The 26358-nt window shown below is 41.1% G+C and overlaps 2 protein-coding genes across 4 annotated transcripts in view; one reads left to right on the forward strand and one right to left on the reverse strand.

The window, feature by feature from the left end:
* Window positions 1-3002: 3002 nt before the first annotated feature.
* si:ch211-67e16.4 lies at window positions 3003-12306 on the forward strand. Of its 3 annotated transcripts, none has more exons than XM_014329244.2 (10): window positions 3003-3268; window positions 3939-4428; window positions 4498-4647; window positions 5151-5380; window positions 6574-6705; window positions 8526-8610; window positions 8901-9088; window positions 9206-9292; window positions 11357-11432; window positions 11897-12306. In XM_014329244.2, the coding sequence occupies exons 2-10, from the start codon at window positions 3990-3992 to the stop codon at window positions 12085-12087; spliced, it is 1578 nt and encodes a 525-aa protein (XP_014184730.1). In that variant the 5' UTR covers window positions 3003-3268; window positions 3939-3989; the 3' UTR covers window positions 12088-12306. The 3 variants fall into 3 exon arrangements, with proteins under 3 accessions (XP_014184730.1, XP_005947432.1, XP_042069975.1); XM_005947370.3 differs by having other exon boundaries at window positions 5241-5380; XM_042214041.1 differs by having other exon boundaries at window positions 5331-5380.
* A 1086-nt stretch (window positions 12307-13392) lies between these two features.
* Window positions 13393-26358, reverse strand: part of fer1l6 (fer-1 like family member 6) — a gene marked incomplete in the record, with an annotated part of 57669 nt that continues 44703 nt past the window's right edge. The window contains 19 exon segments of the mRNA XM_042214040.1: window positions 13393-13868; window positions 16233-16333; window positions 16428-16585; window positions 17769-17889; window positions 17997-18117; window positions 18425-18523; window positions 18609-18697; window positions 18813-18955; window positions 19163-19317; window positions 19553-19723; window positions 19798-19925; window positions 21785-21925; window positions 22018-22146; window positions 22279-22370; window positions 22870-22914; window positions 24541-24583; window positions 24683-24805; window positions 24895-25043; window positions 25603-25828. Coding sequence (XP_042069974.1) covers window positions 13688-13868; window positions 16233-16333; window positions 16428-16585; window positions 17769-17889; window positions 17997-18117; window positions 18425-18523; window positions 18609-18697; window positions 18813-18955; window positions 19163-19317; window positions 19553-19723; window positions 19798-19925; window positions 21785-21925; window positions 22018-22146; window positions 22279-22370; window positions 22870-22914; window positions 24541-24583; window positions 24683-24805; window positions 24895-25043; window positions 25603-25828 — 2415 coding nt within the window.

Consider the following 26358-nt stretch of genomic DNA (forward strand, 5'->3'; position numbering starts at 1 on the left):
ATGATTTTTTTTGCCTATATTTTAATACCCATCTGTCCACCCATCCACCTATTTTCTTAGGAGCAGAAGCACTTTTGTGATAAAAGATTAATCCTAATGTCCTAACAACCAAATGGAACCTCCCAACAAATATTTTAACACTGTACAATCATCGGGTGGCATTTAAAAAAAAATTCTAGTCCTAGAATTTTGAAAGCCGAACCAAAACTGTGACTATTAGACCAACATACTGTTGAGGTAACTCTTCAGCATCTGTGAAGGTTCTCAGTCATCCAGGTCATTGTAGTCTGAGCTTGGAAAGAAAAGCGTCTGGACTTCTTTAAGTTTCTTGAAGTTCCCCCGTCTAACATCACAATACAAGAAAAGAAGGCCGTTACATCCCTGAGCAAAGACTATAACATCACCATATCACCATCTGACGAGGGAAGGTGCACTGTTGTTCTAAACACAATGGATTATCGCACAAAAATTACTACACTCCTCAGTGACAACAAAACATATGAAGCCTCAAAACAAGACCACACAAGGAACTACAAAAAGAAAGTTATCAGTTGCCTACAAGAACTTAAAAAGGATAAAGTCATTGACTGCTCAACATACCATCATCTATACGCTGTATTTACAATCTTCCAAAGATCCACAGTCCCACTCAGACCCATTGATAGCAGTATAAACTCAGCCACCTACAACATTTCCAAACACCTTGCCACCATCCTAGCGCCCCTTGTGGGGAACACTCCTCATTCTATCACCAACAAGGCCAAGAAAGGACATGCCATTGGAGGAAGTGGAAAGAATGGCTCTTGGCTCTTTTAAAGGAAGAGTACCCAGCCACTGGTACAGATATGTAGACGACACCTGGGTCAAAATCAAAACACAAGAAGCAGAATCCCTCACTGCTCACATCAATGCTGTGGATAAAAACAAAGTTCACCACGGAAGACACAAAGGATAACTGTTTGCTATTCCTGGACTGTGCTGTGCACATTGAGGAGAATGGAAACGTCAACACTGAAGTTTACCAGATGCCCATACACATGGACCAGTACCACCTCTTTTACTCCCACCACCTTACATCACTGGGCAGAAAATGTTCCCTCTAAGCCTGAAGGAAAAAAGAAGGAACACACAGATGTAAAGGAAACGCTTATCTTAACGGTTATCTTAATTGGGCTTTCATCAAGTCAGCAAAGATGCACAGAAAAGAAGATCAGACACCAGTGAGGGAGGATAAGAAAGACAGACGCAACAACATTGTCATCCCCTATGTAGCCGGTGTATCAGAAAAACTCAGGAGAGTTTTCGCCATCCCGGTATACTTCAGACCCAGCAACACACTCAGACAAAAACTGGTTCATCCCAAAGACAAAACTCCAAAACACAGACTTAACAATGTGGTGTATGCTGTACAGTGCAGCGAGGAATGCCCAGACCTCTACATTGGAGAGACCAAACAGCCACTTCACAAGCGCATGGCACAACATAGAAGAGCCACCTCCACAGGACAAGACTCAGCTGTCCATCTGCATCTAAAGGTCAAAGGTCACTCTTTCGATGATGCCAGTGTTCACATTTTGGACAGAGAGGACAGATGGTTTGAAAGAGGAGTGAAAGAAGCATCTATGTCCACTGTGGGCGACCATCTTTGAACAGAGGGCGGGGCTTATGACACCAACTGTCTGCCATCTATAATCCAGTTTTTAAATTTCTTTTGTAGCAATAACCCCTTTTATAAGGCAACAACATAGAATGGTTAATTTTCGTGGACAACCAGTGTGAATCCTCCATTACTCTGAGGATTACCCACAATTCTTTGCCCTTCTTAGTCAATGTAGGGTGACATTTGTGACAGTAGGTGGTGGTATTGTCCCATTTAGCGGGATTAACTTGAACCTTTTTAAACTATGTTACACTTACAGTAACTCTTCAGTGTTGTCTAGATCTTTTTGTTACTTTCTAACAAGATAAATTTTTTGTTAAGAAGTATTTTCCACTATCTCTTTATCAAGTATTTATAAAAAAATCTTGACAGAAAATTGTTCTTTATGTCATAGAACTAAGTAACTTCAGACCTAACTAATTCAATCCCTGAGTGTATGATGCTGACATCTGGAACAGAGAAGTGATACTTAAGTGATACATAACACTCTGACGAGTTCACCCTGCAACAAATGAGTCAGAACTTAGATGTAGACTGCATGAACATAAATAGCTTAAAAGTGTTTCTTTTTTTCTTAAGAAACAGACTCTGTGCAATTGCCAAACACATAGTGTGAGTGTTTGTTTAGAACTATATAGTAACCAAAGTAGTTTTTTTTTTTTTCAAATAAAGCCAGATAAATTTCATTCCCTTACTGCAATAATACGATCTGTAGTTCTTGCTTTGTAAGCACTAAACCTCTGGTTTAGAAATAATGTCAACATCTTTTTCAGTTTTTGCACTCATGCTGTAACTAGTTTTGGTGGCCTGTATGATGATGTCAAACACATTGCAGAGCTGGTTCATTTTCACATATTTAACGACTCTCAGTCTCAAAAGTATGCTGCTGATCTTAATTTAATTCAATTCAATTTGCCTCTAGGTGCTTTATGTTCTGAGATAAAGACCCCACAATAATACAGTAAATGAACTGGGTCGCCATGTTCCCTGTAAAAAGATTAACAGATATAGGAATAAAATGAGCAATCCACTGCAGATAAAGCTCAGCAGGAAAGCTGGAAAAGTCTGTCATCAGAGTGTTTCATGTGCTTTGATTAGGCTCCGTTGTGGACATATACACGGACAACTGGAAACCCAACAGCTGATTAGTCCTTTTACAAAGACTGGATTTTAGAAAATAATATATAGATATCAAGTATGTAATAAAACCCATACCTTCACTGTTAAGAAGTTATATTGCAGCATCTTGGACTCAATTGTTTGCGTTTGACTGTTTTAATTTTTGAATGCTCCAAATACCACTATTGGCATTCACACTCCATAGCACTAGGTGGCGATAATGCTACTTGCCAGAAACAAAAGTGCATCCGCTTCTGTTGCTAAAATTATGCTGCACATAAAAAATGTTCAGAGCATGACAGGTCTTACAAGTTTAACCTTCTTCTGTTACACTGTTTGTCTGTTAAGCTTTAACTGGAAGTTAGCATTAACAGCCATTTAAGAAATCTAACGATAACCTAAGCTAGTTAGCTGTTTACTCGTATAAGTTCTGATAGCAGCTAAGATAACTGAACGGTCATCTAACCGGGCTAATAGCGAGAGTAAACGGTAAGTGGTGTGTTTGTCTCCCATCTGATTTGGGCGTTAAATAGAATTATTTAACGCCCAAATCAGCGCTTTTATCAATGAAAGGAGCCTCGGATACAGAGAAATAGTCTTTATAGCGGCGGTTAATGTTACCAGAATCTGTCAAGTTCGATGTTGTTTCCCATACACAGTGTGGCGTCTATGTCAATACAACGCAATTAAAAGACAGTGTACAAATGTTCAGTTTTCTTTCGAACCCATTCATAGTCACCTTATTAAAGTTGCTGTAAAGTACAACGTCGTTCTCTTGTAGTCTTTAATGCTACAGTCACTGGTATATGTCGGCATAAAGTCTCTGAAACTAAACAAGTTGGTCCATGGTTGAGACATCCAGCACCTCCTTTTGCATTTATGTGGTATGGTCAGATGAAGTAGTGTTTGTTTGTTTGTTTGTTTGTTTTGTCCATGCTTCTCGTGTCTGTAATTCCGATTACCCAGCTTTGAGTTCAGGGTCTTATTGACTCTTGCATTCTTGCATTCAAGGGGCTTTTATGAGTGTTAACAGTATTATTTCAAAGTAAGGTGTACTGTAACCTGAGCTAAATTATCTGTGAAAACGTTTGTGTAAATGTGGACGTGACTATTGTAACGTAATGTAATATACGTGTTTAAACTGCTTCTGTGCATGCAGGTAAAACGCACGAACCATCTCCTGCAGTTTCTCGGTCCGAACTCATTCTCAATGGATGTCAGCATTGCTGTATCACTAATTCGAGGCCAGATGGGGACCGTAGTCGAGCGAGCAGTAAATGGAGCGGTCGAGACGGTGCTGGCTGAGATGCTTAAAGTGGTCGGAGTCAAATTTGAGGAGTTAAAGGCTCAAGTGGTGCAGATGAAGAGGGACATGATGACGCTGCAGAGTGAGAAGGCTCAAAAAGAGAAGGAGAACGATAACATTCGGGCCAAGCTGCGTTACACGGAGCTGAAGCTAAAGTACTACAGGCAAGGAGTGGAGGAGGAGCTGCAGCAGAGAGCCTCTGCTTCTACCCTAGTCTGGATTCAGCCACCAACTCTAACACGAACACAGAGAAGCAGATCTGGCATTTCCCCAACGAAGACCCTGTCATCGTTCTCAGTTCAGGCCAGGACTGCTGAGGGAGCGTTGATGAGGAACAGCAACAGTACGTACCAATGAAATGCTTGAGTCCTGGTTTCTCTTGTGCTGACTGTACTCTTTCTTATGTTTCTAGTCCCAGAATGCACCTCACCAAACAGCATGAACAGGCAAAAAGTCAGAGTGTCCTGCCCTTCAAACGTGGCCCACGCTGACTCATCTGACCTGCTGCTTCCTGCTTCACTCACTTTGAATGTGGCTGGAGAATCTCTGGACAGCAGTACAGGTACACAGTGCGTGCGTACATGTTTTCTCTCTCATCACTGAGAACATCACTAAATCTTTAGATGAACATTACCGTAGTTTTACTATTACTTTATTTTTCATTTATATAGCACTGCATCACAGCAGCAGTTTACTCAAGGTGGGTGTTGCTACTCAGGAGAGTAGCAAACCCTTAGGCAATGAGCTTAATGTAGGTTGGCATGTTGTGACACAATGTAGCCTTACACCAGTGGTTCTTAACCTTGTTGGGGGTACCGAACTCCACCAGTTTCATATGCGCATTCACTGAACCCCTCTTTAGTGAAAAATAAAATAGGATTTTTTTCAAATTCAAGACATACATATGTTTTTTACTGGTGCACAAAATGAGCCGTGCATATCACGGCTGAGGCTCTGCCGAACCCCTGAGACCGACTCACCGAACCCCTAGGGTTCGATCGAACCCAGGTTAAGAACCACTGCCGTACACTGATATGTTAGACTAAGTACATGTTGTTTCTACAGTGTTGTTCTGTCCTAGCTCAGACCCAGTTCAGTGTAAGAAAGTTGAAGAGGTGGATGAGTGTGAATGGGCCATTCTGCACTCTAATACAGAAGGCATGGATAGTGCCATAGCCTCGTCTCCTGCCCCGGCTCCGAATTTAGATGATGGGCAGCAGTCAGGGGATTCCTCTCTGTCTCCAGATGGCGCCACCTATGCAGCTAGCTCCACGCTGCTCTTCTCTGTTCCAGAGGTAACAACTCATTCAAATCAGGTTTTCCAGATTTGATATATCACAAGGTTTTGTTTTGTTTTTTAATTTACATTTCTTTAAAAAAAAAAAAACCTGATAAAACGTGTTTTTGGAGTATTAAAGGAAATCCTGGTAGGTAACAAGGAAACCAGGGATATATTGTCAGGAGTCACTGAAGTAGGGCTATTCGATATAACGATATATATCGGATGACGATATAGAAACGTCTATCGTTTCATTTTACGCTTTACGTTTGTTTTGTGGTGTCGCAAAATAAACTGTTTATGGCAATATTTTTTTCATGGTTCTGATGGTCACTGTAGTTATTATTAATTTCTTAAAGTTCTCTCTTTCTCTTATATTTAATATAACCACACTACGGACGGACAAGCGTCTGTTTTTATGCGTTGTCGTTAGCAACAACCACAGTAAAACCATCGCATGTCCGCTTGTTTATTTTCCACATAAACCTTTCACAATAAAGCTCAAGATCCTGTTGAGACTTTTCAAAATAAATGGAATCACATGAAAAAGTACGCAGAGTATTTACGGATGAGAAGTAAAAAAGAGCCGCCAGGTGCTAAAAAATAAACCTTAGACTCCAACGTTAGAACAGGCTTCTCCCCGCAGCACGCCGTGTAAGAAATACTCACAAAGGAAACGGCGCCGTTACAACTTCTGTCTAAAAATGCATCGTTAAAACACTCGACTCCAGCTACACGACACCCAGCTGGAAACACTTCACCTGCCCGAGATTCACAGAATTTACAGAAAATGTTAAATTTTTTGTGATTTATATTGTTATCGGGACGATAGATGTTTTATATCGGGATATGAGAGTTTGGTCATATCGCACAGCCCTACACTGAAGCTTGTCAGGAAGCATGGAAGCAGAGAAGTGTAATAGCAGAGAGTCAAAACATTTGCCTCAGGGCTCGATCTCATCCTGCTGGCAAGGTTTATATCGTATGAGACAATACGCTACAGAAATGAATGCATGTGTAAATGACCTGAAATGAATACAGTTCCTAAAACTGTATTTTTACATTCTAACACAGAAATATTTAGACTTTCTTTTCAGTTCAGTTTTATTAAGCCTTATGCAGGTATTTTAATAAAGTACAGGCTCTTTTATTTTCAATTTCCAAGCTAATGCACTTGTAAATTCCAGTTTGTCTCCTGTTTCAAACTAGGTGAAGCATGAGGCACAGGAAAAGGAGAAGGAGGTGATCTATATAAAAGAGGAGCCAGAGGAAGAGCAAGAGGTGATGGCCACCCTGCTGCTTGACTGCCACGAACAGCAGGGTCATCAGCCAGAGTCAGAGGTGAGGTTACAGTTGTGGGGCACAATTTTCAAGAACATAAGTTACATTTGTGTTCACTGTAACTTTTATTTAATCTAAGAGCTGTAGGGCACTCGGGGAGTACATGTCCCATCGTGGTCAAGTCTCTATTTGTTTTAAAGGTTTAACAAGTGGTTCTTCCTTTTCTCCATCTACTGTCAAAGACCAAAGAGAATATATTGATAAACAGCTGCTAATCTCAAAGTGACAGCCACTTTATTCAACCTTAAAGATGTTCTAACTTTAAATATTTATTTTTAGCTAGGATGTCCTTATCTAAAGAGCTTGCATGAAGCAGAGACAAAGACAGAATGCATGGGACATTTTCTTGGGGGAAAGATCATCTCCCCCTCCTTTTTTTCCTCCTCCATAAGTTGCATCCTGGACGATGAGCATTTGGATGTCAGTCTTTGCACCATTGTAGTTTAATTCCAGCCGTTATCTGACACCACGCTGTAAAGAAGTCTTCTATAAGCTCGATTGTCTGAGCGCTCCAGGTCTTTTAAAGGATTCTTAGTAAACGCTCTTCACAGCTTTGCTGGAATTCATGACGTTGAAAGATGGTCAAAGAAAACGGATAAGGAACCGTCAAAGGACCAAACATTGAGCGAGTGCACTGGCATTTATGAAGTGGTGTTAAAAACTGTTTGCCCCCTTCCTGACTCTACATGTTTCATCTCAAAAGCCACACATCATGCCGAGATCTAAAGAAACACCTGAGAAACAAAGTCACTGACATCTGAAAAGGTTACAAATGCATTGTTGAACCACACTGGGAGCCATTAAACACAAATGTGGTGAAGGTTCCCAGGAGTGCGGCCGGCCTACCAAACATTAACGAACCGCAGGCTTTACGTGTCTCAGTTAAGGTCAGAGTTCATGATTCAACAATAAGGAGTCTGGGCAAAAATGGCCTACATGGGAGAGTTGAAGGAAAAAGCCTCTGCTACACACAAAAGCTCATCTCACATTTGTCAGAAAACATCTTGATGATGCCCCGGACTTTTGGGAAAATACTCTGCGGACTGATGAGACAAAAGCTGAACTTTTTGTTCAGTTTGAGTCTCATAACACGTGGCTAGCACAGAAAAGAAACATCACACCAACAGCAACCGGTGGTGGTGGCAGTGTGGTGGTCTCTGGCTGTTTTGCTGCCTTAAGAAAAACAAAATAAAGATGTTGGAGGAGCCTGGTCCTGACCTGAATCTGCCTGAGGTGCTGGGACGTGAGGCTGTTCACTCTGCTACGTGACTGAATCACAAACAATCTGCAAAAACTAGTGGGCCAAGATTCCTCCACAGCGCTGTAAAAACCCTCTTTGCCAGTTATTGCAAATGTTTGATTGCTAAGAGTCGTCCAACTAATTATTATGTTTAGGGGCAGTAAGTTTTTCACACAGGATCGTGTAGGTTTGGATTTTTCCCCCTTCATTTAGAAACTGCATTTTGTGTTTAGTTCTGATATTTTTGTCTAATATTTACATTTGTTTGATCTGAAACATTTTACTGTGACAAACATTCAAAAACACTCTTTTTCACACCACTGTACTTCTTTTTGTGTTTCTGACCACTTAAAGCAGTTTACACTACAAAACACTTTGATTCAGGCACGTGCCACTGTTACTTTATGACATATCCACAGCTACGGCCATTTTAGCATTACCAGTTGCACGTGCATGTCATTGGACTGAACAAATGGTTGTAAGCTCAACAACAGACTGAAGGACAGTTTTGGAAAACTCTCGTGGAATCCTGTTATTGCAGACTATCGAATACAATGAATGCTTTCATCTCTGTGCTCAGCCTCAACCGTCAGTGACAGAGTGCCCAAGTGCTGCAGGAAGCCAAAGAAATACTACAGCCTTCAGCTCAGCTGGACGAAGCACCCGTGAGTTGATGTGAATAACTGTCGATCATGTCTGTATGCTTCTAGTCTAATTTTACTAGATATGATAAAAAGTTCTGGGACTTGTCCTAAAACCTTTTATCCCTCAGCTGTAAAAGGCTTTCGGGATGGTATCTTCACCCTGCTGGGTTTCCAGGTGATGTTGACACTCGAGTTTTTGGTTGCTATAGCTCGAGAACAAAGTGATGAAGGAGGTTTATCGCTGTGACGTGGCTTAATATAGCCTCACAACTGGAACTTAGAGTGGGCGCTTTCTGTGTGTGCACTCTCAGATTCAGCACCTCAGCCAGCTGCCATCTTGCCACCTGGCGTCCCACCTCGCCAAGCCATGCGACCCTGGGCTAAAGACCTTAGTCTTTATGAAGAATACAAAATGCGGAGGAGTGAGCTTCGTCGCCGAAACATGACAAAGCGCAGAGAACTGGAGAAATCGTTACCTCAACCGCTGCTGGCAGATCTGGTCAGTCCACCTCAAATTGTTGAGGACAGAAGGTTTCTGCATATTTATGTTAAAAAAGTGCCTCATTTATAAAGGCATCAGGTCAACCTGAAAAATAAAGGTGATTTTGTGTTGAAGGTGCGGGAGCGTCGAGAGAAGACCAGACTGAGGGTAGCCAGGTGGAGGGCAAAACGGAAACTCCAGGCCTGCCTTAACCAGATGCAGGTCGGTGATTCCACCACAGTCTCTGCACTCAGACATTTCTTTTGGAAATGGTCTGTTTCTTTCTCATGAATGAGATCTCCATCTCTCAGGGCTTAAAGTGGAAATTGATTAAAAACATTTGCATGGAGATTTTGGTGGTCAGTGAATAAAAACATTTTTGCAAACTATTTTTGACGTATTTCAGTAATATCAACACTTGGCAATAAATCAAGAATTTAAAACGTGTATATGACAATCAAAAATAAATTTCACAATATTTTTCATTTTTACCCAAAGTTACCTTGAATGCTTTGGGAGGCATTTCTCTGGTAGCTGCCAGAGTATTGTTTACCTCAGTGGGTGTGGACTGTTCACAACTATTCAGTGTAGAGCAGAGGTCTCGGACCCCGGTCCTCGAGCTCCGGTGTCGTGCGACTTTCTACACCTGAATACAATTAGTAGGTCATTAGCAAGACTCTATAGAACTTGACTGCACACTGAGGTGGCAGCTCAGCCATTTGATTCATGTTGCAGCAGCTCATGTGTGAATGAACAATAAAAGTGCTTTTAGAAGTACATTTTTCCAAACACTTACTTAAACTTACTTGAGTAGGGTTAGGGGTCGCCACCTCAGCATGCAGCCAAGTGCTATAGAGTCTTGCTAATGACATGCTAATTGTAACAAGGACACATGGAAAAGTTTCAGGACAGTGGCCCTCGAGGACCGGAGTTTGAGACCCTGCCATCGAACATACATTCCTGGCAGGTATTAAATCTCGAGTTGGTCGTGTGACTGTTGTCTGTGTCAGCGACACACCGTTGCGTGATCACTGACGGTGATGAGTGTTAGTGTCTGTGATATCCAGTGTTGCTCAAGTTAGTAAGTAATTAGTTACTAATTACTGATTACTTCTCCAAGAAAGTAATCCCGGTACTTTACTGATTACTTATTTTCAAAAGTAATTAGTTTCATTACTTGCCTTTTATGAATGTGTTACACAACCTGAATACGTAATAAAGCAACAGACCTTTCAGCCCAATTCTACTTTTTCTGCATAATCCATCTTTCACCGTCATACTGGAGCTGCTAACATAAAGTAGTGTAAGTGAGAATGTGAGGGCTGTACCGGTGGGAAAAACAACCTGCTTTGGATTCCTGCATTCAAAGGGAGTGTTTTCCAGGTCTGTTTCCATTGCATTGTTTTTCAACGGACAACAAAGATGGCACAGAGACATTCAGCAACACAAACTCAAGTCCATATCTGACGACCTGTCCGTTCATGTTTTGGAGATTATCATCATTTTATCAGTTTGTGGATGCCTTAACAGGTGTGCCGAGAAAACGTAGCCAGCTGTTTGATGATCTGTGTGATCTGCATATATTTGTTCTTGATTGTGTCCACACAGTGTCTCTGCCTCCCTCACAGACTCTTGTCTCCACCCGGTTTCCATCACATTATTCTGATACTAAAATCTTTGTCTGCTTAAAAAAAGTCATTTCACATTTTATTAAAAATTGTTCAGCTTTTTTTTTTTTTCCGTTTTGTGCTTTTAGTAAACCATTGGTGGTGTTGTTGTTTTTTCTTTATATTTAGAGTATTTTATCTTTTAATGTTTTTGTTAATACTGTCACCCTATGGTAGCTGGGACAGACGTGAGTGAGTGAGTGAGTGAGTGAGTGAGTGAGTGAGTGAGTGAAATATAGGAGCGTGAGACTAACAGGAGTGACCTCCACCTCTGCTGTTAACTCCAGTTTCAACGTTTCTCCTCAGTCGAAAGCAAAAGGAGAATCAGGCACTTTGTAATACACATTAGAAGTTCAGTGGGGCAGCGATTAGCCTCACAGCAAGAAGGTCCTGAGTTCAATTCCACAGTCCAAAGACATGCAGTTAATTGTTATTCTTTGTCCTTCTGTAATTGTAACCCTCAGAGAGCCTCTCAGTCTCGCTGGTTGTAGTTGTAGATCTCAGTTAGAAACCTTCTTTGGCAAATTGAAATTCACACCCATTCTCTCTGTCTGTTTAAAGTTGAATAATTAAGCTGCTTACCAATCAGCCACGCCTTTGCTGCTTTGTTCCCTGTCAGGCCTTTGGAGACACTCAAGGTCTTTCTCAGACTGGCTTTGCCATCAGCAGTCAGCAGCAGCCCAGATCAGCTTGTGGTAAGTTGTGGCTTAGATGACTTTTCACACATCTTTTCAAACTGCCTGCTGCTCCTCAAAAACACACTTTGGAGCTCAAGTTCCAAACTGTGAATATTTAATGTTCATGTTATATTTTTCCTTTTTATTTTAAATAAATTTGCAGGAATTACAGTAATTATGAGGTATCGTTTATAGACTTGTGAGAATTTTTCTCCATTTTGGAATAAGGCAGTATGATTAAATGGGAACTGTTGAATCTCCAAATACTTTCCAGATGTACTGCACACTGGAGCCTGGATGGTCAACCCTTCCTTTTACTTTGCCAGATGGAAACTGTAAAAGAAGTCATGTTCACAGAGAAAACTTTCTAAACCAGCCGTATATAAGTACAGTAAAGCTCACTGTCTGCTCAGTGAGGCTCAGCAGGTGGTGCTACACTTTTCGTTTGTCACTTCAATCAGCTGCTCTATGTTGTGTTTCAGCTTCCACCTCCAGCACTCAGCAGAGACAGAGCTCGGCATCGAATAACATCCCACGGATGTCTACATCCACTTCCACCCTGGTTCTGAAAGGCCCCAACATGGCTCCACATGAGCACGCTGTGTCACTTTCCTACCCCCATGGCAACATCTCTCCACAGAGACTCTCTCTGACAGACACTATCTTACAGTGAGCTAACACTGCTCCATTCACAGAACTCAGATTTATCTTTACTCGACACGTAAGGAAACCAAGGTTTCGGGTCAGCGTTTACAGCGTTTGCAGCGGCCACTATGGATCATTTTGTCTTAAATGTTGTAATCCGGTACTGTCAGTATCAGAAAGCCCCAAATCCTTAAACTAACATCCATCACACAGTTAAATACACAATAAACATTTGCCATACCCTTCACAAGGACTATTGTTATTTTCATCAAATCTCTGTGTTTATATGTACAAACCTTCACTGTATCCTTTAACATATCAATACTGAACGTGCAGCTAGACTGGATCATCCCAACTGATACAAGACTGCCAAATCACAACAGTGTTTATAGTGTAAGGCAAATACTGTAACCTCAACAGTAGGATGATCCCTTTAAGCAAGCACTCTAATAGGAGGAAATGAGGCTCAGGGTGGGCAGCCATCTGCTGCGACCAGTTTGGGAAGAAAAGAGGAAGACGGGACAAAGGACATGCTGTGGAAGAGAGCCAGAGATTAATAAGTAATGATTAAATGCAAAGTGGCGTATCAATGCCAAAAAGTGAGTGAAGAAGAAACATTTAGGCCTATTGCAGCATAACTAAGAGGACTCAGGGTCACCTGATCAACCCTAAATACGTGCTTTATCTAAACTGAAAGTCTGAAGCCTAATCTTAATAGTAGAGAGGGTGTCCATCTCCTGAATCCAAACTGGAAGCTGGTTCCACAGAAGAGGCGCTTGAAAGCTGAAGGCTGATCCCATTCTTCTTTTAAACATCCTATTTAGGACAGAGGACAGTAACCTTGTTTTATCTGAATTTAGAAACAGGAAATTGGAGGTTATCCACGTGTTTAATTACTTTAAGACATTCCTGTAGTTTAACTAATTGTTGTGTGTTATCTGTCTTCATGGACAGATAAAGCTGAGTATCATTTGCATAGTGAAAACATATGTCTTTTAATGATACGGCCTAGGTTAAGCATATATAACTTAAACAGAATTGGTCCTTGTACACAACCCTGTGGAGTCTGTATAGGATTCCCTATTTATATGGACAAACTGGAGTCTGTTAGATATGATTCAAACCACTGCAGCACAGTATTTTAATTCCTAAAGCATGTTCTTATCACTGTAATAATATATCATGGTCAACAGTATTGAAGCTTTAGTTAATGGTAGGACTTCAAAGACATGTAAAGTAATTACAGAAGTAATTACTGTAAGTAATAATGTGTTTGTACTCTGTCTTTGCTGAATGACGTGTGCCTGATAAATGAAGGTATGAAATCCAGACGTGTTATTGACTCACATTTATTTATTCTGGTTAAACAGATTTTGTTTTCCATTTTCATCATCTTAAAATCTTAATATGTTAACTTTCACTGGTTAGTAACATTTGGAAAACATTTATTCAGACACAGAACGAATTAAAAGCAAATGGCCAGCCTTCATTCTTATTCCCGTTGATGTATATGACTGTTTTAAAAAGTGAGACCAAACATCTACACAACTTCAATATTCAAAAAATGGAGACTTTGATCATTTGGAAAAGCTGTAGAGCTGCAGCATACACACACATAGTTTATCCGTTTAGCCGCTGATAATCTTGTTGGAGATGGCTCCGGGTAGTGTGTAGAAGAGCAGGGCAAGGAACAGCGCTGTGATCAGCAGAATGATGCCGATGATGATGTACTTCTTGTAGCTTCGCCACACCAAGTGAAAGAAACATTTGAAAGGGTTAACGAACCACGAGAAGGAGGTGTCTGGACGACTGCGGGAAAGAGGAGAAAAGCAAATGAAGTGGTTTAGTTCATTACAGATTCTTACAGGCTGAGATGATTACGATGCTTTAGCAACCCTGAATGGGTCACCTGAGAAAGTGTCTAATGTTACGACATTAAAAACGTGATTCCAGAAATCATAACGGCGTCCTGGTGCATCCAGATGATGTGCATTATAAACTGACGGCATTTTCATATTAAATACTAAGGTTAAATGGAACAGCTCAAGTGGGAGAGGGATTTTATTGTGGCAAATTAAACCAGTGAATCTCCTGTGTCTGAAAATTAAAGCATATGAGTAATAAGACTAAAACTTTGAATGGAGCAGCTCTCATTTATAGAAACCAAACTGTGAACCCCTGAAAACATGACTTCATTTGGACCAGAAACCTCTCTGCAGCTTCTCTCCCACCATAACAGCCTCACAGACATCGTGTCTGCTTCCAGACAATAAAAAAATCAAACAAACCCGAGCAAAAATTACTAAAAAGATAAATGACTCGAGCATCAAAAAGTATAGAATAGAAAAGAATAGAATACATAAGAGAAAGTAATATGATATCCTCAACTGCACCAAAAAGTAAATGAGTAAAATGTGGATCTAGTGTTGTGCAGTCTCTGGTCTGGGTGCATCTGCTCGTGTGTTATTGTTCTCTTGTAAATGAGATTACACCTGGATTGATCTTTGGGAACAGGCCGTTTATTCTCTCTATATCTATGTGTGCATTGATGCACACATAGATATAGCTCCAGGTTGGGGGGTTGACTCTGTATCCAGTAAGGACCCCCAGGCTAGAGCAGGGCGATATGGCCAAAAATATTTATCAGATATATATTTGAAAATTTGCGATAACGATATAACTGACGATATAATTGATGCGAGACAAAATACAACTCCACAACATTACTAGCGCAAAAAGACAACCTTCCATTTATTTTCACTTAAACAAGAAGCTGGTTTTTATGTACATTAAAGCTTTATAAAAATGTAACAGTGCAAATGCAAATTCCTTGCTGAAAGTTTAACCAAAAGGCATTTCCAGTAGAAATGGGCTGACATATCCTGAGCATAACCATGTATAATATCCACTGAAGTTAAAAAGAGGTGCTTTGCAACATTAAACTGCAGTGTGCAGTACGTATTTTTCGGACCATAAGGTGCACGGGATTATAAGGCACATTAAGCGAAACAAAGCAGTCAGATAAATCAAACTTTATTAAACTCATTCTTCTTGCTTCCTCCACTTCTGTACCATTGATTCATTAATGTTGAATTCTCTGGCAGCTGCTCTATTCCCATGTTGTTGCAGTATATTAATGACTAACCTTCGTATTGTGGATGGATTATCTCAGTTGTTCTCCTGACTTAAGTTTGGTCCGTTTACAGCATCCTGCCATGCGATTGCATTTGTCTCTAACTATCAGGCACGTTAACTTTTTAAGTGGAAAAGTGTTGTGTTCGTCCTCCAGCTTCACTGTTTGTTATGCTAACATAGCTGTGTTCGCTAGCGATCACGTAGCACATCATTATATACCAGCTAGCCCACACTTCAGTAACCCTACAAACGTCACTGCTGTTTAGTTTCCTGTCTTCATTCTATGTTGGAAGTGATAGCAGAGCTGTACGTTTGAATTTTTCTCAGAAATCTCTGTCAGAACATGCTATATCATGCTTAGGTAACTAGCGAAACTAGCGAGCTAACTTCCGCTAGCTTCCTGCTAACTTCTAACTCCGTTAAATGTAATAACTTTTGTTTTCATGGATGCCTGGAAGTTAAACTTCATAGTTACACCTGGTAAAGCAGCAATGCTGATCGTTTTATTAAAGATTAAAGAATTTAGACAGTTTTTAACTCTAGGTGATGCTGCAGTGTTCGTTTGCATACGGAGTTTAGGACCCAGATTACTCCCAGATTTAAGAGCATCTTAGTCCGACAAATACGACAATAACGACGGCCGCTTGCATGTTCTGCAAAAAAAAAAGTGCTTTGTGTATCTGACGGACAAACACCAAACCAGTTCCACATCACTGAAGTTGCACCATTTTTACAAACCAATTCTGGTTCATCTGTTTCACTCAACAATCGGCCATGTGCGTATGAAAACAAAGGCACTGCGCATGCGCGTTTTACTCATATTCTATCGCGATATTTCATTTTCCTATCGTTGCCTAACTTTATACCGGTATTATCGTGAACGGTATAATATGGCCCAGCCCTACCCCAGGCTACCCAAATATTGTTATTGAAAATGTGTAAATGTACCTCAAATTTACAGAAATGTCCCTGTATTCCTTTGCCATAAATTAGATTGTATTCTGACAGATAAACAGAGCCTTGTGTGGTTATGGTTACTTTGGTTTTGGTAGTGGCTCTGGCTCCTTGCGGGCACGGCCAACAGGATTTTTCTCCGACTCCTCAGCTGTCACAAGATGGAACTCTGCTTCCACTTTCCCCTGGAGAAAGATTGATTGTTTGATGATCTGTATTTGCCTGACTTTATTTTTACATTTGTTTATACACTGCATGTGTGTGTTACTGTGTACTTACGGTCAACTCTCCTGACTTGGTGAAGGGCCACCAGCCTCGTGCTCTCTTCTGCTGAAAGATGGAGATTCTCTCAGTCCCATCTGTCAGCATGTCCGCCTTACACAACTTGGCTGTTTTAGCTCCCCGAGTAAATCCATGGAGGTCTAATTCTAGTGTGCCTGCAGACACACAGTCAGTCAGGTGCACTGCTGTGTTTTATGCAGCCAACACCAGAATCTCTGAATCTCTTTTGTCAAGTTGTTTTTGCCTTCATTCAAGTCATGCACATTTTATCTCCATTATTCATCCTGACTCTCCAGTGCGACTTCTAATACTTTTTGCCATTAAAGATTGTCTTAGAAGGTTTGTCATGTCTTCATGTTTCTTCTGCTTTCAGTGCTTTAAACATTTAGCACCATCTTCAGGTTTTGGGGGTAATTGTTAATAGTTAGCAGGAGTAGTCTTCCTGAATTTCTGCTGTTTCCTGTCCTCCACAGGAATGATTCAAGCATGCTCCTTATACGTTCAAATTGGCAATATGTCCCTGTATTTAATGCCATTATAGCAGCATTTCCCTGAACACAATGCAGTAACACTTTCTATTCTTCAGTGATTGTGAACTAAAGGTGCATCGGGGCACATCACTGTGAAAGAACAGCTCTGCAGCAGAGACATTGAGCTGTTAGCCGTTAAAATGTGTCTGTACTACCTGCCCCGGGAATTCTCGCATGTTATCGCGATAACAGCGTAGCCCCCCCCCCCTCAGCCAATGCGGATGCAGCCTCTTACTCCACTCTGTGGTCAGCAGACTGCAAACGCAATCTCTGAGAGCCCTTTTTGAACATCTGGGGACTATATTGCATCACTGGACTCAACACTGCCCACCTTCACCCAGTATGTGACATGGCCCACCAGAGACAATAAAACATTGGACTTACTGTATGCCAACGCAAAAGAGGCATACAGTTTATCACCTCTGCCACCCCTGGAAAGATCTGATCACAACCTGGTGCACAGGGAGCCACCAGCCACCCGCACAGTGCAGAGATGGTCGGAGGAGAGCGAGGAGGCTCTAGAAGATTGTTTTGAGTCTACTGTGTGGGAGGTGCTTTGTGACGACCACAGGGAGACTCGCAACTTTCAGCCTTTTCGCGGCCTTGAACCTTACTGCAGGCTCTTTCTTGTCTTCTTCTTTCCTATCTGTCCAATAACCAGTCCGTTTAGCATAGTGAAGTCAAACTCAGGACCTTTTTTGTGACGCAGCAGTGCTAACCACTGTATCACCTTAGTATTTTATGTTCATCAGTGAAATGTGTGTGTATAATTGCCTCTCCGTGTGAATAGGCACTTATGCATACCCACCTAGAAAGTCGTCAGAGGAGAGTGTCTCAAAGTCCCAGACCTGCAGAATGAGGATAGCAGGAATCTTCTGCTCTGTTTTATCTAGAGAGAAAATACTCTCTCTCTTCCTCACCACCACTACCTGTGAGAGGTAAAGTTGGTAACGATGTGATTCTGTAGCAGCTATTTTATCTACATCAGGCTTGGAGCTGGAGCTCCTAGGACCAAAGATCACACAAATATGAGTACCTTTTCAGCAGGCAGGTAGCTGAAGGGGAACACGAAGCGCCAGTTGAAGTTTCCTTCTCCAGTCAGAGAGTTGTAATGCACATCAGTTTCTTGTCGGTCATCTTCTAAACCTTTCAGCCAGCTACAACGGTAGATTTGGTAAGGTGAGAGATTTTCTAGCAGTGCTTTTTATATAAAGGTTTAGCTAGCTAGTTTAGCTTTTTGGGCTGCAAGGCGCTAACGTGTTGACACCGTGCAGCCCTCACACGATCCACGTTAACTCGCTAACAGAGATATATTCAGTACATTCAATGTGCTGTTCAATAAGGAATCAGCCAAGCTTACACAACAGACAGCAAACGTCACTTTAGTTTGGGAATTATTATTTCCAAAGCTAAAAAAAATATTTATATTGCCAAAAAATACCAGGAACAAATAGATTTTTTTACCCCTTGATGTAAATATCACTGAACTGTTGACCAGTGAGGAAGTGGCTGTCCTCCAAAATGACGTCCTCTGTGTTCCAGATGATAATACGCAGCTCGTATCTGCACAAACACATCTGAGTTTGAATGACTGCATCCCAAAACAACGTTGACAGACATTGTTTTATTACGTTTTGGTAAGTCTCACCCTTTTGGTTTTCGAGGTGAAATGTCCACTGGAGGTCCTGGATGTGGCAGGTCCATTGGAAACATGTCTACCCACATCTGGACCTGACCCTACATGTACATGCACACAGATGTAGGCAGTTGACCCAGAAAACCCAGAAAGCTTAAAGGTTGTAAATGCATGAATAACGATTATTTTTTACCAGGATACTAAACTCAAACATACCTGGTCCATTCCAGGCCGGGCCTTATTAAACAGAGTTCTGGTCTCAATGTGCTCTGGTACCAGTGTGCATCCTACACCTGGGATCTCAGCCCAGCGGTGTAGGATCTTCAGTGACAAGTGTTCATAGGACTCCACTGGCTCGTCTGAGGGATACACACGACAATGTCAAATCAGACTCCTATATACATATTCTAGCTCCAGCATATTTTCTTGATCTATACTATCTTTCCCCACAGTGTTGGATCATAGGGATCGAGTGATTGACTCATGCAGTAAATGTCTGAATACTGTTTCTAAATGTTAAGTTAAAAAAATAATCATGCAGCTGATCTAGAATGCCCTATATCTACCTTCATGCATGAAGAGCGTTTTGCCAGTGAAAACCTTCTCTGACACAATGATGCGTCCTGGACTGAAGTGAGGACCGTCCAAACCGCTCTCTCTGCACATCTTTGCCAACAGCTCTGATGGCTTCAAACAGTCTCTCCAGGCATTGTAACCCTCACTGACAGACAACAAGGAAGGAACAGGAAACGCTTCAGTGCGAGGGATTCATAGAATGCAGAGTTGTAGATGGATATAAATGCCTGGAATTTCTACTCCTTTAGTTGAATTTGGTAGTTTAATGTAATAGAAAAAAAGTAATGTAACTATGAGGTAGGATAGTAATTTATTGAAGTGACCAAATGGAATAAATAACTCGGACTTTGATCTGAAAGAGTTCAAACGTCCAGGCTTACAGACTATACTCAGCAGGGAGTCCACAGGTGCCTCTGTGTTTGCTGTAATATCGGTTCTCAAGGTCAATGCGGGTCTCTCCAATCAGATCGTCCCCTCCCACCAGGTCGTGGTCATAGATGAACACTGACAGCAGAGACTCCTGAGGAAGTGTTGCCTGCATCTCAAAAGATCTGGAAGAAGGAGAATAGAAGAAGTCATATTTAAAATGTGAGACAATTCCTGAGAAGCTTTACCAGTTATTTACCTTCCAAAAACAGGGTTTAGCTGTTTGGGAATGTAGTTGTCTCTGTCTTTGATTTCATTTTTGCCAAGTCGTAGAACAATGTAAGGGTCCGCCTTCCCATCCGGGTCAGCTGGGTGCAGGTTAGAGGCCTGGAAAGAGAAGGGGTATCATAAAAGAACTCACAAACAAGGACTAAAACTAGTACTTTTAACGGCACTATTTGTAAATTATTCTGTTTACTTTTTTTTAAAACCTTCCATTATAAAATATGCTATAGTTCAAGATGTCTGCTGCTTATTGTTATTATTTCAGCTGCTCCTTTTAGCATGATCAACAGGCAAGTGTAAGAGATGTTCATGCACAGGAAGGGGAGAGTACAGTCCTCCTTTAGGTAACAAGGGACTGGGAATCAGGGATTGACCTTTTGTCTGAGTGTAAATCTTGAGGAAGACTGTGCGAGACATCCTCCCGCCCTCGCTGTGGTGTTCACAGTCGGGCTTTTGTGGTTGTCAAGTGTTGCAGTGCTTGTTTGGGCTGTAAGGACAGCCTATATTAAAGTACTGGTTGCTTACGAAAAGCTCAGTTTGAAATGTAATTAGGTGCTTTGCTACAGCTTTTAATGAGCTTGGTGCTGAATGCTATTTGGCCTCTGAATATGACACCAGATGGGTTTAACAAATGTGGTGACAGTTTTAACGAAGGTACTTTTGTGTAATACCAGTTTCCATCACAGAGTGGTGCAGCTAGTCAATGAGCCTAAAGGAATAGAGGTCCTAATGTGATTGGTCGCTTTCAAAACAGTCTGTGATGGACGGGTTCAGTGTTAAATGGAGTTAGGCTGCAGGAGTAACATAGGCGCTGTTTTAAACTGCATTTGTTTGAAAAATGAAGCTTTGAGAACAGAGCTGATGTGAGAGCCTGAATCTCTGGCATCACTCGCACAGCAGGCTCTCACATGTGTGATGGCTTCCTTGAAAACTCAGGCTGCTGAGTTCTCCAGGAAGTTAAATTTAATTATGTGGCAGTCAGAGATGGGCAGTCTGATTACTTTTCTCAGGTAATGTTCACTCTGTGTGGGAAGAAAACTTCCTTCTACAGAGAAAAATTAAACTTCAAATCTGAGCGAGCAGCGAGCACGCTGCCATGGGAATGTGACATCCACAGAGAAACCCCCGGACCCCCCCACTGACATGACTGCTGTTGGCAAGCCTCCACCCACCCCAATAGACAATAGATTTAAGAGCTGCTGAATGTTTGATTTGGCTTATTTTTGCTGTGTTTTACTTGCATCTATTTGAAAGAGTGTAAACACAAAAAATTATTTTATGGAATATGCAGAAAATAGGTTTAAATGTTAGAGAATTTCTTCAAGTCAAAGACTGTTGCATATAATTACATTTTTGCTTGATGCAATGTGCATAAAGGTAAAAGATTAAAACTCATGAAACAATTTTTAAAAGGAGACTTTTTCATTGGATTACATTGTAAACGATGGATTATGCAGAAAAATAGAATTGGGCTGAAAGGTCTGTTGCTTTATTACATATTCGGGTTGTGTATCATGTTTTTTAAAAGTAACTAAGTAACTAATTACTTTTGAAAATGAGTTATCAGTAAAGTAATGGGAATACCTTTTGGAGAAGTAATTAGTAAGTAATTACTATTTCTAAGTAACTTGACCAATACTAATAATAATTTGCTTGTCATTATGTTTTTTCTTGCATGCGACTTTTGACATAGTTAAGTCTGCAGAAGCACTTTGAGAGCAAAGGCAGACGTGTAACTATACATCCAGGAAGTGCTTTCAATCAGGTCCACACAGGAAGGAGCTAGACCAGTTTAAACCTCTAGTGTTGGTGTTAGGCGATGTACTAACTGCTGTATCACGTCAGCCTCACTAAACGCTGCTCTTTTTGTTTCTCAGTACAATGGAAAACTATTCTACAACTTTCAAGTAAAACATTCCAAAGAGAACTCAGCAGAAAATTCCCATGTGAGCAGGACTCACACAGACAATGTAAACCCGTATGAGAACTTGGACTGGGCTGTTGGGAGGGATTCCTCTGTTGACTCTGAAGCTCCCAGCATCTATTGCTTCATGCCAGTCCTCCTCCTCCTCCTCAGCGAGCTTATAGAGGCAGAATCGACCCTAAGAGACAGCATGAAGATTTATGTGTAGATATGCTAGTTGTTGAGCAGTACCAAAGTAGTACCCGCAAAGAACATTACTTAGTATCTCACCTTAAATTTTCCAACAAACCTCTCCTCATTTGATCCCTCTTCCTCACTGGCTTTCCCTCGGAACAACTCGTATGTTTTCACCCAGTCATCAAAGGACCCAAACTCTGACTCCAACTCCTTGTTGTACAGCTGCAGAGCCAAGATCAGACTCACTCAAGCTTTTCTTTCTAGCATATGGTACCCCTTTTAATCTTTGGTTGGATAGTAAAAGCATAACAGGGCCCAGTAAACCTGTATTGTATCATCTCTGAAAAAAATTACCTTGAGTGTAGCTAATTTGGTATGAGGGCTGATGCTCGTTCCCTTTACTTTCTGTTGCCTCTTCTTCTTATCTCCATCGGACTGGCTGCTGACTGATGAAATAGACAAGGCATATTTTCAAATGTGAAAACTAAAGGCCCAAACACAGCAGAAATCATATTGAAAATGTGACTACAGTATTTAACAGCAGGTAACAAAGTGAGCCACCGAGCTTAGTTAAGAAGTGCCATGCCCTGAGCTCAGAACTGTCCTATTCACCAGAAGCAACAGTTCAAATGTTGTCTGTTATTTAACGACATTTGCAGTCATTCTCTTGCAGGGTTTTTCAGAAGAACTTGTCAAATCTTTCAAATGCTGCCATCTTAAATATCCAGTCATACCAATCAGATCATGCAGTGAGAGGACCGCATCCAGTAACATCATAAACTAGCCAAAACACAGCTGCTAAAACCTGTCTGCAGGATCGTAGCACCAAAACCAGACAGTTCCCAGAACCTCAACTCCCAGAAAGTAAAAATGACCCTCAATGACACGGCGTTGTATCTTTTTTCAAATCTTTTTGTCTCTTTTTTTGCAGATCTTAATCCTTACCCAAAGATTCTATTCCATCGCTGAGCAAGTTGTGGTACGACAAAGCTGCAATGCACAACAGTGTGTGTGGGTCAGTGGGGAGAAAAGGGGTGATTATTTCTAAAACCAGTGCGTACCAATTGATATTTCCCAATTTCATGATTTTTAGGTTATCGCAGAAAACAATACTTTGACACCAAGTCTTTGACACATTATCATTTATTTGTCTCTTTTTATGTTATTATAAAGTATCACAAAGCGATCCCGGTCTCATGGCTTAAGCTGGAATGTGAACAGTTCTCAGCTGCTGGGAGAATTTAGCTCATGCTGATACAAAGATAAGCTTCTGCCCTGAAGCACAGGCAGTTTATGGGGCCAACCGTGTTACACTTTTGGAGCCAGAGTCTGTCCACTAGTGACTTGAGGTGGAGTTGCTGTGTTGAACTCCCACCCAGCGGACGTAACTGCAAACACAACCCCTGCCCCTGCCTGGCTGCTCCAGTTTGAATGATTTCTGCTATTGGTTTTATCGCAACTATTTTTAAAAAGGCACACAGCTTAAAATCAGTCAAAATCAGTGTCAGCAGCTTAGCTGCAGTTCACACGTTTCATTGTTTTTAATATTTTGTTTCACTTCAGCTCTTAGTATGGTATAACTTCGCTCTCTTCATGATGGCTGGCTCACGGTTTTTTCCCCTCTCCTGTTTGGAAATGTATCAGAATTGTTGTCTGAAGGTCAAAAAATGCCCAACAGATTTACTTTCCCAAGTGGACCATTTGCTATAATGGTCTACTTGATAGTCATATTTTGTTAGAACTTTTAGGATTTTTGAGGCATTACAAATTTAAATTGAGATTAAACTGGAAACGGAGAAACCAGGCTACATAAAGAGTTCCACGACTCCACCTCAAGTCCCCACTGTGCAGACTCCAAAAATGCAACATGGTAGCACCTAGAAACTGAAAATGTTGGCTTCAATTTTGTGTTCTCATTTTTTATATATGGTCCAGACACTTAAGATGGTGGGTCAAAAATACTTTTTCTCACAATCAAATCACAAGAAGAATGACTGAGAGTGGTTAGAGGCAATTTTCTGCACATTATTCAGTTCACACAAGGCACATTTCTGAAATTGTTCCTCGTCTATTGTAGGGTAAAGATCCTACAATACTCCAGGGAAAACCTGAACACTCAGACGATCAACTATGAGCAAGTACTTAGCAACGATGGAGAAACTCCTTTTCAATAGGAAGGAAGCACTGATAGAACTTTGGGAGGGGCAGCTCTGTTCTGCGACCGGTTGGGATGAGGGGAAAGAGAAGACAGCAGAGGGAGGCAGGACAAAAGGCACACTATGGGAGAGAGACAGTTTAATAATTACTAATATCGATGTAAACGTCCAGAAGTTGTCTGTAAACATGTGCAAAGTGAAAAGAGTGATCAGACCCCAACTATAAGCTTTTTATGCAAAATCTAGATACCATTATCCTGAATCCAAACTGGGAGAGAGGAGAGGTATCTTATAAGATTGAGTTTTTACCCAATTTGATAATTTCAGATTTTTCAATTTTCCCAAATTTTGTAAACTGTGTCACTCACACCTTGCAAAATAGGGAGCCGGTCCTCTAATACTGACCCTTGACCCTGAACAAAACACAAGCAGCTGCTCAAAAAGCACTGATCATATGTACCTTTGGAGACCTCAGAAAATGGAGAGTTGTCCCGTCGTTTGATCTGGAACATAATCAGGGAAGCATATGTTCACATTACATTTTAAAATTACTTAAATAATTGTTTGATCTTTTTAGACAACAGCCCAGCAATCTTAGATACCTCTCTCTCTACTGAGGCGTAGTATTTGGACCACCAGTCGATGACACTCTCAGCTGATTCATCTGCGATAGTCCGCTTCCTGCGTTTGGTGGAACGACTACGGGTGGACTTTGCCCTGCTCTCCTGGATTTAAAACATGTATACATATTTGAAAAATGTATAGAGAGCAGTTTATGTGACTGACAGAAACATTTTTTATTGTGTGAACTAACTATCATCTTCTTCTTCCTGGCTTCTTGCTTAGGAATGGGTGGAGCAGGTGGTGGAGCGGGTGGTAGGGGTTCATCCTCTACAGTGATCCGGAAATCTTGGTTAGCCACTGCTACAGCCGAACTAGTCTCTGGAGAATCCTGTGACCGTCCTGGTGGACAAGAGGCAGCTTTCAGGATGCTGTCATGTGAACCTACTATTGAAAATGTCCTCAAAAGAAAATCTTTGTGGAAAGAGGGAATCGGACAAACGGCACATGGACACATCAGGTAATTCAGTCTGTCTAGGTTGACCAAAAAGGGTATTTCTATTACGTGAACCACAGTCTAATTGTCCTTTAATTAAAAATGAATTAAGTAATTATTCATTAAGCAAGTTGTTAATCTAGCACAGTCCTTATGCGTGCTTTGTACAAGAATGGTCAGTTCTACAGGAAAATGTAGTGGCTGCTTTTGACCCTCTACAGCCATCAGTGGAAATAATTGCATTGTTGTTGTTGTTGTTTTTACCTCTTTATAGTCATTTTGTGGTTCATTTGTATTCTTTATGTACTTTTGTGTCAGGTGATCTTTTCCAAAGTCTCAGCAAAATACCATCCTCTGCAAGACTGCCACTGTTCTCCATAATGCATATGGATCATAACTAGTTGAATTAATATGCATGTCATAACCAATAATTATGTAATGAACAAATACACACACTAGCATTACCCTCAGCACTGTGTGGCTCTACTGTCATGGCAGGTCCAGGGGTGCTGATGTCTTTGGGTGGTTTGTGTGTCTGTGTGGGTGCAGGAAGGGCTGGAAGTGGAATCGGTTTGAAAGCTTTGAGGTTGTTGATGATGTGGTTCCCAACAAGCGTACTGCGACCAAAAGCACGCCAGTCAACAACCGTGATACTGAGCGGAGGATGGAGATGTTCATTTTCTGGTAACTCCTACAGAACAGTAACAGAGTGCAGGTTTTTAAGTTGTACACAGTTCCACAGTTGTGTTTTTCACAAATTCAGTCGATGCAGAAATAGGTCAGTATTTCCTCATCACAGCTGATTCAATTTACAGACCACCAAGTCACACCACCTGTCACCTCAAGACACTTTATATTGGTAAATACCCTTCAACAATAGAGAGAAAACCCAACAGTCCTGTCGTGCTCTCTGGCTCCAGGTTTTGAGATTTGAGGTTTCTTCTGTATTTTAGACCATTGTGGTTCTTTACTATGTGCTGTTGAAATTTAACCTTGTGTTTATGTGCTTGCTCATAGGGAGTCATTTGTTGGGGTTTTCACTCTATTGTGTAGTTTCTTTCCTTACAATAAAAGTGCCTTGATGGGATTATTGTTATATACATAACATAAATAAAACTGAATTGAATTCCTTGTAAATGTGCCTTTAACTTTAATTTGCTGACGTCGACTGAGAAAATTGTCAGGCGGTGGAAGGAATACTTCGAGGACCTCCTTAATCCC

The sequence above is a fragment of the Haplochromis burtoni genome, unplaced genomic scaffold, assembly GCF_018398535.1.
Source record: "Haplochromis burtoni strain Fernald_Lab_line unplaced genomic scaffold, NCSU_Asbu1 Contig_511, whole genome shotgun sequence".
In the NCBI taxonomy this organism is placed as follows: domain Eukaryota; kingdom Metazoa; phylum Chordata; class Actinopteri; order Cichliformes; family Cichlidae; genus Haplochromis; species Haplochromis burtoni.